The sequence below is a fragment of the Erpetoichthys calabaricus genome, chromosome 8, assembly GCF_900747795.2.
Source record: "Erpetoichthys calabaricus chromosome 8, fErpCal1.3, whole genome shotgun sequence".
NCBI lineage: Eukaryota > Metazoa > Chordata > Cladistia > Polypteriformes > Polypteridae > Erpetoichthys > Erpetoichthys calabaricus.
In genome coordinates, this window is record NC_041401.2 from 34,981,703 (window position 1) to 35,002,825 (window position 21,123).

Below are 21,123 nucleotides of genomic sequence, written 5' to 3' on the forward strand. Positions count from 1 at the left end.
AGATAGATAGATAGATAGATAGATAGATAGATAGATAGATAGATAGATAGATAGATAGATAGATAGATAGATAGATAGATAGATAGTTATTTACATGAAGGAGGGGGAATCATGGTGAGTGTTGCTACCTCACTGATCCATCATCCTGGGTTTGAATCTCATTCCTGCCTGTGTGAAGTTTGCATGTTCATTCCATATTCATTTGTTTGTTTTTTTATTTCAGTTTTCCTCCCTTATATAAGTGTGTTAAGTACAAGTGACTGTGGGATTTCTCTTTGGATATTCTAGTTTTGCTCCCACATCCAAAAGACAAGCATATTAGGTGAAGTGGAAAAATTGTGAGTGAATGTTTAGATGACCCAGCCAAACTTGATTCCCAGCTTGCACCCATTCCTGACAGAAGAGGCTTTGGGCCCCAGCAACCCTCACTTAGCTTAAGGAAATTTGAGAATGTTGTATTAAGTTATGGAAATAATTAACAGTCATATATTTTGCTTGCATACTCAGATCTGTTAGGTGCAATATATGTACAGTATTCCCCAAATGATGCGCACAATAAAAGAAAATAAATTGATACTATATACCTAAATGTCTAAATATTGTGTCTAAATAATATGTCTAAATATTTAACCTGAAAAAGATACATTACATAAAGTAAAGGATGGGTAATATAAAAACAGTTGTCCTTGAAATGTCCAGGAATTTAAATTGTTCCTCTAGTTTTTCATTTAAGACCTTGACTCCATAATACGGTTTAACACAGTAATCGTGTCTAATTCTGTGTTACCTGAAGAACAGTGGTACACAGGGTAGCATGGCTGCATCATGGTGTTTAGGCCCAAAGGTTTGAACATCTGCGAGAATGCCCTTAGTGAACAGTTTGCACATTCTTTCCTTCATTTTTGGATGTGTTTCCTCCTACAATTTAAAGGCGTTCTCTCACGTCAATTAGTGCCTCAGTGTATGTGTGTGGCCGTGTGTACCAATGCTGTTTGTTCATAGTCAGTCTAAGCAAGTAATGCTGCACCAACAATTTAAACTTTATGCTCCTTATATTTTTTTTTTACTTGATATCAATCTCATATAGCCAATGTGTATTCCTTAAATACAGTAACATTTAAATGCAAGCACTAATACAAAACTAAATAAGTTAAATTTTTTCATTGAATATGTCACAAAACAACAGCAGGAATAAACCTTTGAAACTCTTAGGAAATGTTAAGTAAAAATATTTTAAATATTCATTTTAAAAGTCTGCCTGAGACAATTGTTATTTATAGGGATAGTGAAATTAAGCATGCTAAAAGCCAGTGAGTGTATAGTTTAATCAGTTGTATTGATTCATGCTTTCAATTCATACAGGCTCTGAAAGCAAAACACATTAAATACATTCCCTTATTACTCTATAAATGCAAGCAGTTCACTCTGCATACCAGTAGTAATAAATTAGCAGTAATAAAAAGACCATGTGCAAAGACAGATACAGAAATTAAAACCTAGGCTCAAAGACAACACTTAATTCAGCAGAAAAAAAAAATTCAGATAAAAAACAATTTCAATAACCCATCATATACACTCATTAAGCATGCCTCTGTTGATTTTGTAGTCAATTACATAAGCATATAAATCAAATAAACATATTAAACTTAACTTTATATGCAGTGTTTTAGAAAAAAATAGGCAAAAAAGATTAACATAAGGGCCCAGAAGACATTATTTGTAGCTGCTAATATTCTGTAGTAATTCATATTGATAAAAACTCTCCATCCACCCATCTTTAAACTCACCCGATGCTTCTGGACTTGGTTCTGCCTGCCTATGACCCTAATTAAAACAAGAATACATTTATTTCTATTTCATTCAAAGTGTTAGATGTAGTGACCAGACAGGCAGAGAAATGTTCTATGATTTAGAAAACCCAGGCACATTATGGACGACATTGGCGAGCTTACCAACTTGAAACGGGTATACCAAGGCAAAAACAGCCAGCTATGACACCATCATCATTTCAGGTACAAGTACTTAATGGCACAGGACATGTAATACACTACAATGACACTTTATAAAATGTAATTTGCACATTAAAACAACACTAAAAGTTATAAAAAAAAACCCTGTATCATCACTTACAGCAACTTACGGAATGGTAAAATGGACTTTTTCAACTATGCTTACTTAGTGAAATTAATCAATACAACACGCAACATTTTGTGCTCTCATTTAAGATATAAAAATAAAAATAATGTGTATGTATAAATTGCATATATCTAAGCATATGTATGTCTACAAGATAAAACCTAAAGAAAATAAAGTAAGAATAACAAAAAACCCAGTGCACTTTGAATCACTACATTCAACGTAAGAGGCAACAATCAAAAAACACTAAAAACAACCAATTATATGGTTGATCATGGCAATGCAAGTTGTTGTACAGACAAAAGTTCTTTGACTTCTTTTTGTGGGTAAGCACCCACTCAGTAACTCTTGGACAAGTTTCAGGAAGCCGTGGTGACAGCAGCTGCCCATTTGAATTAAGTGATGCCCAGGGGTATTTCTGGCACTTTGGTATTTATACTCCTCCTCCACTGCGGTCAACTGACACGGGTTCCCTCTGATCCAGGCTTTCTTCAGCAATTTTCATTAGAATAGCAAGACGGCTACCAGAGACGTATCCTTTCTGAATAGCACTCATCAGCTACAAAAGAATACAAATATGTCACGGTTCAGTGAATGCAGTATTTACACTTGAGTCATCTTAGTTTTACCATTTATGGCACAAGTAAATCTTAAAGCTTAATCAAAATGCAAACATCTATTATAAGAAGAGATAAATTACACGGTAAGTGTAAGTTTAGAATAACATTTGCTAGGAAAAAAAACATAAAATTGTTTAATCCATACATCCATTTTCAAACAAACCTAATCCAATTATACAATTGTGAGAGTCCTGGTGGGGACATTAGTACATCAGAGGGCACACTCACATACTAGCCCAGTTTACAAATGCCAATGAGCCTAATATACATGTTTTCAGGAAAAGACAGAGTCCTAAACTGTAACAGACAAGGGAGAAAATGCAAACTCTACACAGACTGCTATCAGGCTGCAATATGAACTCCATCTTCTGTGAGGCATCAGCAATAATTACTGTTCTACTGTGCCCCACAAAAATGTTGATTTTTGAAATAAGAATTAATAAAATATAAGATGTCACACATGTAAGCTACACTATCAAATATAATTCTAACAAGTATTTTCATGTGTTGTATAAACAGAGACATAGATATCATGCCATTCATTTTCTGAAGTTGCTTTTTTCATTTCAGAAGAGTGCCACAGATAACCAAAGCCCATGTTTGTACTAAGCCATAAGTCATGAATCAGTCTTTTGCATGATAAATGCACATTGTGCCTACCCTACATCTACTGTGCACAAAGTCAGACAGACAGACAGATATGGTGAGATAGATAGATAGATAGATAGATAGATAGATAGATAGATAGATAGATAGATAGATAGATAGATAGATAGATAGATAGATAGATAGATAGATAGATAGATAGATAGATAGATAGATAGAAATTAAAGGCACTATATAATAGATAGATAGATAGATAGATAGATAGATAGATAGATAGATAGATAGATAGATAGATAGATAGATAGATAGATAGATAGATAGATAGATAGATAGATAGATAGATAGATAGATAGTAGTTTAAAGCTGATGTCACACTACATGTCTTCTAGTCATTAGGAATGTCAGACTTGATGGCAGCAGTTGCTGATTTTGTTGTCGGACCATGTCAATTCACATGGTAGAAAATTGCTGGGCATGTGGTACATAAAACATAAGACATTAAACAGATGAGCTTCTCATCTGACTGTGAGGTCCAAATCACTAACGTTCCTTATTACTCGTCACTACAATATAGTCATCATACCTCCAGATCAGCATTCATTAGTTGTCATCTCTTACACACACACAGCCCACCTATTCAACTAAAGTCAAAATCGTCAGAGTGAGTTGTGAATTAGTTAGAGCGAGTTGCTGGGTATGTAACATTATGTGACTGACCTTCACAGGAGTGCACTATCCACTTCCTCCGACTCACAAAATTATGTTAATTAAGGCTAAGACTGAAAAACGCTAGAAATGTTGTGTAATGTGACATGACCTTAACTCACTTCTTCCATCCCTACTTAGTGACTTCAAATGTATGCCTACCAAAAAATTAAAAGACTACTCAACCGCAAGAACATTCTCCAAATATGAAAGCTCTGTTCAATGACCTAGGATGATGACAGGAATAAAGGCCAAGTGAGACTGGACTCAGGGCCAAGGCTTTAAATAATGCTACCCGAGGCAAGGCACATTTCTGCCATCCCTATATATATTCTAACTAGGCATGAGATGATACACTTAATTCTCATACAATACAGTACATACAGGCATTACAATACATTGCTTCTTCAGAACAAGGAAAAAAATAGTTAAGCAAATAATATATTCATTCTGGAAATATGTGAAAAAATTAAAAAGATTAGCTTTAAAAGAATAAAACAGACAAAAAAGGCATTAGAAACAATACAAATGTATAATGCTTCACTACTTCTTTTTGATACTCCAAAAAAAGAATATTTTGTTGAGTTTAGCAATTGCAAAATTAAATACAAAATGAACCTCTGCTGTTTGTCATCCTGCATGTTTCTTGAAATACCTTGGCAGTTTCAAAGTGTCCTGCAAGCTAAAAGGTGGCTGCCATTTTTAACTAAAGACATGTGGAGCAAACTTAAGAGACGTTTACAAGACATTGTACTTGTGGCCAACCCCTTCATAACATTCCACAAATGAACAAAACTGAGGTACTGACATGTAGCTTCAAAATAAGTGGGTCCCGTTTTGATTCTTGAAAGCTTGCAGTGCAGCAAGGCTGTGTTAAATGCATTAAGCAAAATCTGAATCTTTTATACAGAAAATATTTCTCAGAAAATTAAATAATGAAAATATTACCCACAATTTGTAAAGGTAGTATATAAATAAGGAATATGCATGTAATTCTCAAGGTTCAAACTTAACTCACATTTTTTTTATTCTTATTTCAAATGTTAATAAAATATATGCTGTTCCCTCAAACAAACAGCCCTTATAAAAGTGCAATCTGAGGTAATCTTGTTGTCACCTCACCCCACATGCAGTTTCCAGAGTGGATTCAGCAACCCTATGAAGGCAGGGTGGTCAGCAAGACAGCCTTGCCGATTCAGTAATTAATGGCCTTTCTTATTCTCCTCATTCCCAAATGAGTTTTCTTCTGAAACTCTAATTTATTTCCACATGCTAAAATAGGCCTGTTAGGTTCTCTGCCTTCTGACCAATATTTAGACAGTCAGTCAGTCAGACAGACAGACAGACAGACAGCTATGAACTGTACTATATAGTAGACAGACAGACAGACAGACAGTTAGTCCCCATGGTGCATTTGGCTTTTTACAGATGCTCAATAAATAAATAAACAAACAAATAAATAATATTATTATATTGTAGCAAACAACAAACCCCTCTCAAATATACTCCAGAATAACTAAAAAGAAATAAAATTTCCTCCTTGGCAGCTGGAGTCACAATGAGGCATTATACAGGCGTCTCACTCCTTGCAACCCTGTACTGCTAAATTACTGAATTTTATGCTTATTATGAAAGTGTGCATGTTTAGATATATAAAACACAATTCCAAACATCAATTAAGAGTAAAAGAAAAATAATACATCAAGATAAACCTCATCATGAAATATAATCCTCTTATTAATAAAACTAATGAACTAATAAAAAGTATGTGAAAGGAACAAGCATGTAATGATAGTAAAAAAAGATAGAAAAAATATCAGGAATAAGCTACTGATAATTATTTTTTTACTCTTACTATGACTACCAATTACTCATTTCTGATTTGTGTTTCAGAAATCATTTTAACTAATTGCTGAAGTGGATTGTAACATGCCAACATAAAATTAACAATGAAAATGCCTTTACAACTCAAGACAACATTTCTGAAATAATTTTTATATTAAAAGAACAGAATTCAAAATACACAAGAAATCAGCCAATAAAGTGCAAAGGATGTGGCTCTAAGTGGGTAGCCTGGTAGCCTGGCTTACAATTACATGTATTAAAAAACACTCAAGACTGCCCTGCAGCCACCCAAGTGTCAACAGCTGAGCTAATGCAGTTACTCTTTTCAGCCACAGGCCATCAACAAGTTGCTTTCAGGTCTGATGCAAGAGGGAGAACTACAGCTTATCTTAAATCATGTTATGTGGCAGCCTGGCGATTTGCTGCATGCGTAGTATTTCTAAAAGTTGCTGGCTGTGGCTCAAGCTTTGGCTTGTGCTCTGACCCATTTTTTTTTCTTCACAAGTTTTCTCCCAAGCACTCAGGAATGTGCACAAAATAGCAATGGTGAAGCTGGTCATTATCATGCAGAAGCATGTCCGCCTTTTTCAGCATCCTGGTTATAAGTCAGATCATGCCCTTTATAAGGAAGACCATGTCTGCCCATAATACTATCCCAGAAAAAGAAGTAGTGTATTACTGTGTAGGCTGCAGGGCTTTTTCATACTATTATCAAGTCACAGATGCAAATCCTTGCTGGTCTTAAACATTTATAGGTGACCTTAATTATTATAAGAATAGAAAGTGTAGCCAGCTGAATGAAATGCGTACACGTTTGAATTATGTGGCCAAACTGAAGTCAAAAATCTTTTAGAAACAAATGACACAGTATTTTTATGGAAATAATCTGGTAACTATCATTGAACTTTCACTCAAAAAAAAAAACTGTCAGTCTGTCTCTCAATAAATATAAATGGTATACATGTATTCAGCCAATTCCTAATATATTCAACATTATTATCACTTTTAGGAATACACAAATCAAGTTTAAAATGATAATGCTTCTAGGTTAACAAAGAAATATGCAGCATCACCCATTCTTTATTCATCAAACTATTTAAGACACTATGATAGATAGATAGATAGATAGATAGATAGATAGATAGATAGATAGATAGATAGATAGATAGATAGATAGATAGATAGATAGATAGATGGCCGGCCATTCATTCTGGCCAATACCCCGAGGCCGTCAGATGGAGCCCTTCCTACAGCATGGAGGTGCCCCAAATTCCACCAGGACATCATGGACATTGGAGTTTTCCTGTACAGCCCTGCTGGATAACGTCAGGGCCTCCAGGGGATGCTGCAGGGAGGCCCAGAGACTTGTATTTTCATTACAGCCCGGAAGTATGTCCCAGTCACATGGACAGAGGAAATGATGTGCTTCCGGGTTGAAGAAGAGGAGTTTTTACCTGACCCGGAAGTGATGGATAATCACATGGACTGAGGGCTCAGAAGCACTTCCGGGTCATGGACTATAAAAAGGACTGTGGGAGATATCAGGGTTGAGCTGAGTCGGGAGGAAGGGTGGCAACGCGTCTGGGAGTGGAGGATTGTTATTGATTATTGTTAGTATCTATCTATCTATCTATCTATCTATCTATCTATCTATCTATCTATCTATCTATCTATCTATCTATCTATCTATCTATTGTTTATTGATTTATGAGTATAGTGTAGTGGAGGGTGCTTTGTGCACTGTATTGTCCTAATAAATATTATTATTGTACTTTTATCTGGTGTCTGGCATCTGATCTGAGGGTTCAAGGGAGCGATAGCACCCCCTATCTGTCACAATAGATAGATAGATAGATAGATAGATAGATAGATAGATAGATAGATAGATAGATAGATAGATAGATAGTGTCACACACGTGTGCTTAGGAGGCAGTCAAAAAGCCTAAAGGAGAGTGAAACATCGCGAGACAAAGGGTTGACATACGGTACTAACCTGACTCTCTCGTTCTTCTCATTAGGAAATCCGAAGAAAAATAGAACACTCACTTCCAAAATGGCCTCCAAGACGTCACTACCCACGCATAGTTTGACGATACCTCCGGCGATTCCGGATGACGACACATCCGACTCATTCTGATGACATCACTTAGGGTCCTATGTTGATGACGTTGTATCCGTCACACAGCATCGACGTCATATCCCACCAACTCATGTCCTGTCTCCATTTTGTTTTCTGTATAAAAATGCCATTTTCTCATGTACCATTCATCATCTGCGATATATATACTTTTGATCCCTGCAACAGTCTTTTTTGTGTTTTTTTCTTGTCCTATGGGCATTATAAGGGGACAGTTCCCAAAACTTTGTTACTGTGGCGCTTCTCTTTATTTTAAAGAAGAATGTTATCACTATAGATAGATAGATAGATAGATAGATAGATAGATAGATAGATAGATAGATAGATAGATAGATAGATAGATAGATAGATAGATAGATAGATAGATAGTGTGGTGGACGGCCGAAGCCCTTACCTGGCCAGGATGCCCTGACTATAGAAGGACTGGGGGAAGAGAGTATTTTCAGGACAGTTTCTCCCCTGGACCGACAGGGTTATGAGCATGGAAGCTCAAGCCTGCTGGGGCCTGTGGCCACTGCCATGGGGCGCCTGGACGCTTGCAGGGCCCTATTTGGCAGCTGCTGGAAGAAGCTTGTTGGGCACCTGGACTCCTTCTGTGTAGCCTATAAAAGGAGCCCATCACCACCACTCAATAGCCTGAGTCCAGAGGAAGTGTACAAAGCTTGTTAGGAGGAGTGAAGTTGAAAGGACTGGCTGAGAGAAGGGACTGTGTTGTGGATTTGGACTGTGTCTTCTGTAAATAAACCATGTGCTGTCTGAGAGAAATATCCTTCTCTTTGATAAGGCATCCAGATAAGTGCAGTCAGACAGAACAAATACAAAAAATAGCAAGGATATGGAGCTTCTTGGCACACACCTTTCATTGCACAGTCAGTCATGGTCACAATGTAATGGGGTATGTTTTTTGTCCTGTTACCATCTCTGTTTGAATTTCCTTGTGTAGTTTGTTGCTAAAGATCACAGGTTATTTAGGAAATTTAAATCAGGGTATTAACTAAAAACTTTGGTCACTGATAAAAGGCAAGCAACAATTATTACAATATTAATTTTACTTGATCATAGACATTTACACGTTTTTAATATCGATTACTTCACTTCACAATAATCATCTCATTTAAATTCATTGTCAGTATACAGCTGGATATTAGCAAGGATGCTTTGATTTGTGGACTAAAAAAATAAAGGATGTTTTTATGAATGGAGCTACAGTAATCCCTCCTCCATCGCGGGGGTTGCGTTCCAGAGCCACCCGCGAAATAAGAAAATCTGCGAAGTAGAAACCATATGTTTATATGGTTATTTTTATATTGTCATGCTTGGGTCACAGATTTGCGCAGAAACACAGGAGGTTGTAGAGAGACAGGAACGTTATTCAAACACTGCAAACAAACATTTGTCTCTTTTTCAAAAGTTTAAACTGTGCTCCATGACAAGACAGAGATGACAGTTCAGTCTCACAATTAAAAGAATGCAAACATATCTTCCTCTTCAAAGGAGCAAACAAATCAATAGGGCTGTTTGGCTTTTAAGTATGCAAAGCACCGCGGCACAAAGCTGTTGAAGACGGCAGCTCACACCCCCTCCGTCAGGAGCAGACAGAGAGAGAGAGAGAGAGAGAGAGACACAGATAAAAAAATCAATACGTGCCCTTTGAGCTTTTAAGTATGCGAAGCACCATGCAGCATACTTAAAAGCTGCACACAGAAGGTAGCAACGTGAAGATAATCTTTCAGCATTTTTAGACGAGCGTCCGTATCGTCTAGGTGTGCGAACAGCCCCCCTGCTCACACCCCCCTACGTCAGCGCAAGAGAGAGAGAGAAAGTAAGTTGGGTAGCTTCTCAGCCATCTGCCAATAGCGTCCCTTGTATGAAATCAACTGGGCAAACCAACTGAGGAAGCATGTACCAGAAATTAAAAGACCCATTGTCCTCAGAAACCCGCGAAGCAGCGAAAAATCCACGATATATATTTTAATATGCTTACATATAAAATCCGCGATGGAGTGAAGCCGCGAAAGGCGAAGCGCGATATAGCGAGGGATTACTGTATTCTTGTTACCTCTCGAGTCTTGGTTGAATTAGTAAAGTTTTTCTAGAATTCCACCTATTGCCAATTTGCTTAATCCAGTGTAAGGTCAAGGAGGCTAGTGCTTAACCCAGCAGAAATTACACACATTCTCACAGGGCCAGTTTATGGCCAACAATTAACCAAGCACATATGTCTTGTCAATGCGGGAGGAAAACCAGAATACCCTAAAAAAGCCACACAGTCAACAGAAGTACATGAAAATGCCACACAGATAGACTAGAGCAGAAAGGAAGTAGTACTAACCACCGTGTCACCCAAGATTTGAAATAACATAGATTGAATAACCTTGAATATACATTTGATTTTCCTTATGGGTTCTCCATTTACTGTGCTTTAAGGCACATTAAATGATCAGGAAGTGAAACCTTAATTTCCGGTGTGAAATGCACACAATTTATTCTCATTATATTATTTTTCCTGCCCCTAAATCTACTTTTGGAGTAGTTTTTTATGTATTAAGCATCAGTTTCAGGCAGAATCTCTACCTTAAGTTACATTTTGGATCCAATTCAGCATAACACAGTTAAGTAATGTCAAAACTTTGATTTCCAGTATTTATTAAACTGCCATAACGTATTAACTGGAATTTTGTAGAGTGACAACTTACACAAGGGTGTTGCTGGCTTACCTCTTTGTGGTCCTCTTTTTTAGCCCTTACCCTTGCTGTCAGTTTCTCTCCTCAGATCCCATTGGAGGAGAGCGCCTCAATATTATATATTATAATATATATATTATATATATTATAATATATATATGTCCTTATTCTGACTTTTCATGACTGTGACCCCAACTAACCTTTTCAATTCTGAGTTTTGTCATGCTTTTGCTACTGTGCTTGGGGGCGCCAGAGAGCTCCATATCTTAACATGAATACACAGAGTCAGTCCCGGGTTCAAATAAATGGATGTTTTATTACAATACCTCACAAAATGCAGAATTATCACTCCTTCAGTTCACCTCTCCTCTCTGCATTGCACTGCCCTCCTCCAGTTGAGCATTGCTCATCTTCCTCCCAGATCCAACTTGCCTGGACAAGGCAGCGCAGTCCCTTTTATTGAGGACCCAGGAGTACTTCTGACGCCATGGCGGCTGCCTGTTGGAAGTACTTATGGGTCACATGGAAGTCCCACATAATAGGAAGTTCAACTCCCTGCAGAGACCTCTTGCAGCATGCACAGACCCCAGCAGGGCTGCATTTCCAGACTACAATTCCCTGCATTCCCTTCTGGATCCTGAATGGGTGCCATTATCGAGGGTATTCTTATTAAACATTCTCCACCAGAGACAATTCTTCTCTGTTCTCCTCTTTTATCCAAGCCAGGGAAGGTGCTACACACAGGTCTGGTAGGGATGCCTAACCATTTGTCTGGGGCTTCCCGTCCGGGTAAGGAACCATCTCTTTTGTCTGGGATGTCCATGCATCCATTATGGAAGCCTTGTCTGGGTGCGACATTCTTCCCCCTCTCTCTCTCTCTTTCTGTTCAATGGGGCCTCAAGTCCGGGTCAAATATTTCATATTCTTTGTCAGGATGCCCATCCATCTCATGTGCCACATACACTACATACCATAATCACCAACTTACCACTGACTCTGTATGCATGTTTATATGAGCACACCAACTTATGCCACTTTGGCTTTATGCTCTCAGCACCTCAAAAACCTTGTGTATTCACAAGTGGCATTGTATCATTTACATTAAAGTAGGCCGGTCACACTTGAAAATGACCATTTTCCATGGGGCTTTGCTGTTGTTGTAAATGTGCGCTTGTCTCAGCGCTTATATTTATTTTAACATTGGGTCATCATTTCAGCTGGCACCACAGACAGGTCCTATGTTTTAGTACTGAGAAAATTTCAATATCCCACAACTACCCTATCATGAAACATGAAATATTAGTAATAGCTAGTGTTAAGAAAGGGTGTAAATAAAAAAAATGTGTATTTTACTCTTTAACTTTTAAAATATTAACTTCATTAACAAGTCTTTATTAAAACTACTTAACAAATGCATTTTGGTGTTGACGAAGCATATATCTGCCTTTTAAAATCAGTCTCAGTTTTTTATTGAAAATAACAACAGTCAATGAAAAAGGATTTTTATTTTTTATTGCCTAGATCAGAAATCAAAAATAAAACAACACAAAGCTGAAAATGTTTAGCTTAGCCATGGCAGATTATATTGGAATTATAATGGGCCTCTTTCAATACTCCAGACTGTTTCATAAATTTTTAAAGGAACATTTTAAAAAACATTTTTTTGTTCAAGTTTATTTTTTTTTATTATGATTAGGCGATAATAATATTTAAACTAGACCCTCTCTGCCTAGAAGCCCTTTCAGCTTTCAATAATCATTACAGTTTTCCAAAGAATTATTTCTGCTGTTCAAAACTGTGATTATATATCCTGTTGTTACTTTTTGAAATGTAAGAAGCAATGATATATTATTGTCTAGTTTGCAGGCATCTTATCTTGAACCGAGTACCCTGCCAGGTTGCACTATAGTGATCTGCTTTTATTTCTCTTCTTGAAAACCATCAGTAAAAGACTTCTACTTTTTGCCTCCTGAGAGCATGAGAAGAGACTGCTAAAGAAGGTATGACAAAAAATAGTCCTTTCTAACTTAATGATATATAAAAATAAATATGTTTGTCTGGACACTACTTGACAAACTGCAAAATACAGACTTTAACGAAGTTTAAATAATTTAGAAATTAGAATCTTTTGGGAAAAATAAAATTTATTAAAAAACCCAAACTTATCAATGCAGGCCCTTAAAATTCTGTAATGAGCCTATATATCAAAAAGAATTAACTTCTCTTTTAAACCTGATCTTAAAATATGTTAATTTACAAAAAGAAATTTTAGATAAAGTTTCTATTTTTTAACAGTGCATTTGTTTTTTCCGTGCGTTGCACTTTGTCATTGTGAAGATCACTTGATCAAGATAAACAAACTCAAAAGACCTACTGAAGCTATGCATAAAGCAATTCAGTTAAAATGACAAAGGAAATAGTAGACTAAACAAAAGGTAGAGATGATTACAGGGAGAATATATATATATATATATATATATATATATATATATATATATATATATATATATATATATATATATATATATATTTATAAAACAATCAGAGGTAAATTCCTGCTGTCTTACTGAGTCTTCTATATGGGTCTTGAACACTAACTGCCACGAATACTGTACTTTGCTCACTTGCCACCTCTGAAGCAGAACCTTCTCACAACTCATCTCTCTCTATCTAAACTCTAATATAGTCTTTGCCCCTCCATTCACTATAAGAGTTGGTTCCTTCTCGCTTCCCAACCTTGCAGCTTCTCAATGTCTGGTTAAGAGATGATTTCAAGCCAATTTTTCTGCCACTTCTGCCCATGCTGTGGAATCACACTTGGGGATCCTTAGAACATTTCAAACAATTATGACATGATCAGGCCATTCAGTCCAACATAGTTTGTCTATAGTGTAAAGGACAGCCGGGTCCCATGCCCGGCAGGGACGCCCCTGCTGCATCTATTCCGGGGGAGCCACCATGGGCAGCTCAGTACCTCCCCCGGGACGCTTGGTGGCAGCCTCCCTGGTGGACGATGATTCCCCAACCTGGTGCAAGGCTCCATGGGAGATGGAGTTCTCCACAGCCTGGTTGGGGGCTTGGATGGCCGCCAGGGGGAGCTGCATGGACTTTCCAGCCCAGCTGGTCGACTCGTCAGCCCCACCCGGAGGGTCAATTAGGACCAGGTAATCAAGCACCTGGTACGCCTCCGGGTGGGGTATAACAAAGGCCAGCCACCACCACTCGAGAGAGCCAGAGTTGGGAGGAAGAAGGACGAAGCCTGAGGAGGAGTGGTGGTGCTGAGGTGGACAGAGTATTTGTGAGTGTTCTGTATTTAAGTGCTTGTGGGACTGTGTTGGGCCTGTGGGACACGGGGAAGGCGTGCCCATGGCTGAAGATAAATAAAAAGCATTTTATTTAAGTACGTGCCTCTGCCTGAGTCTTTGCTGGGTCGGGCGCTATATAGCGCCTTTTACAATAGTTTCACCTAACTCTCGCAACAAAACATCAGACTGAGTTTTCAAGGTCCACCACACCTCTTGCTAAGTTTTCAAATGTATCTATGATCCTCTGTGTAAAAAAATATTTCTGTATTGGTTAAAATGTTTTTGTTGATGAATTTATTTACTTATCAAAGTAACAAACAGGATCCATCAGAATGAATCCCATAATTTTGAACATTTCAATCATGTTAATTCTTAGTCTCCATTTGGTAAAACTGAAAAAGTTTTAACTTCTTTTCTCTTTTGCAAGTTCATATTAATCCTTTAATCAATCTAGTTTCTCTTCTCCAGACTTTTTCTAGTGCTGCTACTTTTTTTTTTGTTACATGAAGATCACAATATCACAGAGCACTCCTCAGAGGCCTTGCAAGCGCGTTGTATATCCTAAGTATAACCTTTATTTCATTATTATTATCTATTAGGTAGACGCCTTTATCCAATGTGACTTACTAAGCAAGTTATAATACATAAAATAATGTTTAGAAAGTGTAATAATCAAAAGCAACAGCACTGACTTGTACTCTACACATATAACCTATAAAAGGCATTTAACCTATAATCCTATTAGCCTTCACAGTCGCTTTAGTACATATCTGCATGCGGTGACTCCTAAATCCTTCTCAAAAGGTTTACTTTCTAGTTTCAGCCCCTCCATTGTGTATTCAAATCTAACATTTTCACTTTCCATGTGTAATGCTTTATCTGCCATGACCATGCTCAAAATACAGGTCCACCTGTAATGATTTATCAAGGATGGTCCTATATTTACATCAGGGACACCGAGCTAGAGCACTGTCTAGTGGCTTCTAGAATCTCTACAACCCTGAACCTTCCATATGGAACAGAGGGTCAGTTCTCTGGTCCTCTGAGTGCCCTTTTTAATTGCTCAACATTTCTCAAGTACTATCACTCTGCAAGCAAGGTAAAGGACGGGTGTTGAGACAGATTAAAACATACATGTATGGGATGTAGGGGACTAATTGCATCCTTATCCTTGTGTCTTATTCACTTTAATTAAATTTATGAAACCAATAAAATGAAAATTATGAAAAAACTAAAACTAGTTTCTGAACTCCAACACTTGGGCCATATGAGTCCTCTTGTGGTAGACCACCTGGACCCACTGCAGTTTACTTATTAGAAAAAGATTGCATAGGAGAACGCAACTATTTATCAACACCACAAGACCTATTCTCACCTGGACAAAGCTGGCTGCACTGTGAAGATTATGTTTTTGGATTTTCCAGCACCTCCAGTACCATCCAGCCATCTTTGTTAAGAGGTAAACTGAGTGACATGCAGGTGGATGAACCTATGGTATTCTGGATAATGGACTATTTGTCAGGCATACCATAGCTTCTGAGACACAATGACTTTGTTTCTGATACGGATGTGAGCAACACTGGAGCACCACAAGGAACAGTCCTGTCTTCTTTTCTTTTCACTCTGTATACCTCTGACTACGAATATAACACCAGGTCATGTCACATACAGAAATTCTCAGATGATTCTGCACTTACAGTATGGGATGTACCAATAAAGTGGATGAGACACAGAAGAGGTGACAGGTGGAGAACTTTGTTTCTTGGTGCAAAAATGATTGTCTGCATCTTAACATCAGCAAAACCAAGGAACTGGTTATTGACCTTCGCCGCACCAAAGACCATCTATGTCTGGTTACTATTTAAGGAGTGGATGTAGAAGTGGTCCACTTCCACAAATACTTGGGGGACAACATTAATGACAGGTTGGACTGGTCTCAGAACACAGGGGAGCAATATAAGAAAGAGCAGAGCAGACTCTTTATCCCTGAGACAGCTTTCCTTTAATGTGGAAATGACATCCTTCACATCTTCTATAACTTTGTGATGATCATTGTTATTTTCTACGCTGTGGTGTGCTAGGCTGGTAACAGCACTTTAAGTGAGGCTCACCAAATCAACAAATTAATTAAAAGGACAAACTCAGTTTTAGGACACAGCTACTGGAGAATTAAAGCAAAACTGAATGCTGTTACGAACAACACTGCACATCCTTTCTGTGACACATTAACACAGGACTAAGTGTGTCAAGAAACACTACTGGGGCTCATTTATACCAATAGCAATATGCCTGCATAATGCCTCACTGCGACTGTGATAGCCAATTCAGAAATTTTCCCACTTTTTAATTTTCTTGCATTACAGTCATTCTGGTGTATGTTCAGACCAAAGTGTATGTTTATTTATTTAAAGAGCTTCTGTAAAAAGTTCCCCTTGGTGACAAAGTTCTGTCTATCTATGTAATACATTCTGTCAGTGAGGTGTTCTTTTAACTTCTCTTGGTTTTGTGGTTATTGGTGTATATTGCCCTGTGGCTCCTTTGAGGCTGTCAGTACAATCAGAGTATACTGCTCCTTGGTAATATCCTCATTTGAGTCCTTGCGATACAACACACATCATCCCAGTCTCTGTTTCTCTCCCTTATTAGGACCTTGTTTGGCTCAGTCCATGTCACTTTTATGCTTGTAAATTAATTTTTACCATTCCACAGAATACATTTTCTTTATCAACACAAATGTTAATAACCTATTTACAAAATGACTGTTCATTTGTGGCACATCTGTTTTTTTCAGCCCTGGTGTATTCAATCCAACATCTTCCGTCTTTGAAGAACCTCTACTAAGCACATTTCTATCAGTTATGCTCTGTCAGACCCCAAATATCTACACAATAATCCACATTTTGTCTTCCATTTTAAGATTCTGGTACATTGACACTCATTCCTACAACCTACTGAGAAATATACATAAAAAAGTTATCATACAGACTTAATATTGTAGCCACAGAAATCTGAATGTAACACTTTAACAGTTAATTTTTGTTATGTCTTCAATTTTCAGGAGGAAAAGTAGTTGTGGAATTTCACTAAATGTAATACATTTTATCAGAAACAAAAAATACATTTTGCCTTAAGGTTTAAAGGATTTGATATCAAAGCACTGTACATTTAAACCTATATGATTTCTACAAATGAGTCAGGAATCCAGTGACTGAGATTCTTGCAATTTTACTTCCTGTATGCAGTTATACGGGGCTTATCTCGGGAGGGACAATTACTATTTCCTTTGCCTTGATCTTGTTTGTTTAACTTGACACAGTGAAGAAAGGGCTGACATTGACCAAAATCCCCAGCATTAATTTATCTCATGTTCAGCATTCATCATTGTCACACTGCAGGGAAGACCTGGCAGTCAATCGAAATACCTGCCTAAGCCAGAATGTGAAAAAAAACAAACTTGTATACTGGATAAAATATAGTCACATTAACACTCAGGCATGAACATGAAGCAAGTAATATTCATCCATCCTTCTTTTCATTAACCTGTTATACAGGTCAATCTTGCCTAGAGATTACTATGTCCAAAAAGATGAAAGACTCCCAACAAAGACAGTAGTTTCTGTAATTGTTTATTTTAAAAGGTTAAGTTATATTTTCAGTTATGTTATTAATTCAGTGATGCACAATATTCTTGTATTCATACAAAAGACTTTTATGAATTTTGATTTCACCAAACACACAAAATGTATCCATCCATCATTTCTAAATTAAACTCCGCTAAAGGCTTTCGAAGTCTACCCCATTAGAAACTGGGCACAAATTATGATTCTCTGGACTAGTTGTCAGTCCATTATGTAATACACTTGAGTACCCACTTACACTCAATTTCTGAAAAAATTATACAATAAACTACCAATTTGCATTTACATTTGCATTTTTGCATAAGGCAAAACATTATATCAAATTCTTATATAGGTATTATTTTCTGAAATAATAACAAATAGATGAAAAAAACCTTACATATTTTATTAATGCACATTTTAAGAAAGACATTTCAGAATAACGTCTTTGAAATGGGATTTAATTAAGGTGATTAAAAAAAGAAAATATGTGAATCACTCATAAAATCAGTTCCTACCTGAAGAAATTCATTGAGTTCAACTTGTCCATTTTTATTCAGGTCAACTTCATTTAGAATTTCATGGAGAGTATTTTCATCGATTTGGACACTAATACTCTGCGAAAAGAAGCATCACTGAATACTTAAACACACAGTCAGTAGGTGCCATTAAACATACATTTAAAACTTTCTTTCCATAAAATGATCTAAGCTTCTTAATGTTTATATTCATTCCATGACTACCTAGCAGAAAGACAATGTTAAAATATTTGATATAAAAACTGTAGAACATAGAAGTGAATTGCATAATAGCTCCATGGATCTGAGTTTGAAAACTGCCCAGGTTACTGTTGGTGTGGAAATTGCACTTTCTCCTCATGTCCACATACATTTTTTCCAAGTTTTTCAGCCGTTTCCCAAAGAAATACAGTAAGAGGTAGTCTAAGTGGTGATTCTAAATTGGTCCTGTTTGAGTAAATATCACTGTGTACATGATTGTGCTTTTCTTATAATTGAATTGCTTGTTCCTTGTAACTGATGTTGATTGGAATGGACTATGGATAACTGCAGGCCTGAAGGAGAATAACTGGGTTTGATAATGGATGGATGCATAAATTGATCCAGTGTCATAAATCATGCCAAAAGGATCATCACCAAATAAGCTCACCCATGTCATTATTTGTTCCAAAATCTCTCTTCTGATAAACACTTTAATACACTAGACACTTTGTATGTCCTTCTTTGATAAAGTTTTATTTGAGTGCCACTGAAAAGCTTTGTAAAAGTGTATTGCTGTTCTCAAAGATTATGTTGGAAAATGAAATTTGTCTGGTTTACAGGTGCTTCTTTTAAGGGTGGGGAGCATGCACTGGTACAGCTTGTTGCCGCACCCATCAAACAATGACTCATCTCAGGATCCTGGTTGACAAACCCCCAGGCAGAGATGAGGTCCAATCACACCCTCCAAGAATGACCATCTATCTGCCGCAGCCAAGTGTTACGTGGGCATCCCCTTGGCCTGGTCCAGCTGCATGGGTCCTCAACAATGAGTATCCTGCGAGCAAGATCATCCTTGGGGTATTGCAGCACATGGCCACACTCCCTCACAATGCAGGTAATGTGCCTCATTTGGGACTCCATGAGCAACTGCTCATTCGACACAAAGTCAAACCAGCGGTACCTAAGGATTCTCTGAAGAGACACGGTACCGAAGGAGTCCAGTCTTTGTCTCGGGTCACTGGATAGCGTCCTTGTCTCACAACCATCTAGTAATACAGGAAGCACCAGACTCTAAAGACTTGGACCTTCATCCTTTTGCAAAGGTATCGGAAGCGCTTCACACCCCTTTCCCTGATCAGAGGCTCCAATGACTCTGCGAACATCACAGCATCATCAGCAAAATCAAGATCAGTGAATCTCTCTTGATCAACAGATGCCCCACAGCCACTGGACCCCATGACCCTGCCCAACAGAACAATCCATGCAAGAACTGAACTGAGTAGGAACAAGAACACACCTCTGACAAACCCCAGAATCAACTGGGAAAAATGCAGAGGCTCTGCCTCCACTCTGCACAGCACTCACAAGTACCAGTATACAGGTATGCCATGAGATTAGGCAACTTTGAGGAGATCCTGTGAAGTCTCAGGATGTCCCACAGGGCAACTCGATCAATTGAGTCAAATGCTTTCTGAAAATCAACAAAGGCTGCAAAGAAACTCTGCCGATATTCGCGTTTGCACTACATGAGGACCCTCAGTGTCAGGATGTGGTAGATGGCAGACTTCTTAGGTGTAAAACCCAAAAGTTAATAGGATTCCTTATTTTTAATATAAATCAAGTTTCCAAATCTCATTGACCTATTTCAAAGTGTTTTTGAGTTAGTGTGTTTACACACCTACAGACAGACAGACATAATTTTAAAAATGGTATTTTCAGACTCAGAAAGGTCTAAAAACGTCAAGATTCATCAAAATGTTGAGGTCGAATTTTTTCATAATTCATATAATTTCTCTATACTATATATACGAGAAAGTAATAAAATCTGATGTGGCCAGCACACGACCTTTTCCATACTTGCAACAAGAATACAGTATATGGTGTGAATTTACCAAAACACATGCAAGATGCAAACTCACTATAGTTTATTTTTCAAGTCTTAGTTCTATTAAAAGCAAAAACATTTCAAAACTGTAATTCTTATTTTTTATATAACTAAAATATTAAACATTCAGACTTACAGTATATTTATTCCCTTCATTTGTAAAATTAATTATTGAACAATTTACCTGAAAATTGTAAACTTAAAAGCTCAAATGTTTTTGCAGTTGTTGGCATTGTCTTTAAAAACTTCAAATGCTAAAAGCTTAAAGTTGAATAGCTGGAGTTCACCAAAACATAATCAGCTATTAAGAATAATACTGTAAGTGCAAGTTATCCACAATATTCTATAAGAATCTATATAATTGTTCTTAGTTTCAGTGTCTATACAATTTTTACCACAGATGCTCAAATACACAGACATTATACTTTCCAAATACCAGGATTCACTGAAAATCCTTTGTTGTTAATTTCAGAAAAAAAAAAATACAAATATTTTAGTAGTTACTATTTCTACACATAGTACGGATGATTACTGAACTTTAATTTCACTCAGGGTCTGTAAACCTTTTAACTACATGTCCCAAATAAGACGATTATTACCATAATGACAGCAGAGTCCATACATAGGCAAATAATAATTGTCATATAATAAAAAAAGTAAACTTTTTTGTTTCAATTTAAGTATATTTATCACATGAACATTACTAATTGAGAAAGATGGAAAGAGAACATATTGTTAATAAAACAATACTTATCCAAAGCAGGGAACAGATTCCTGAGGTACATCACTGGCAGTGTAAAAGCTTTGCGTAAGCTTTAGTAGAGCTGAGAGAAGTAAATGATTTATAAAGTCAATGTTACATTA

The 21,123-nt window shown here is 37.1% G+C and overlaps 1 protein-coding gene across 1 annotated transcript in view; it reads right to left on the reverse strand.

The window, feature by feature from the left end:
• Nucleotides 1-1,306: 1,306 nt before the first annotated feature.
• Nucleotides 1,307-21,123, reverse strand: part of gpd2 (glycerol-3-phosphate dehydrogenase 2 (mitochondrial)) — a 177,918-nt gene continuing 158,101 nt past the window's right edge. Inside the window, exons 16-17 of the mRNA XM_028806453.2 lie at nt 18,174-18,272; nt 1,307-2,695 (exon numbers count right to left, since the gene is read on the reverse strand). Of these exons, the coding sequence (XP_028662286.2) occupies nt 2,570-2,695; nt 18,174-18,272 (225 nt within the window). The 3' untranslated portion in view covers nt 1,307-2,569. The remainder of the gene's footprint in view (nt 2,696-18,173; nt 18,273-21,123) is intronic.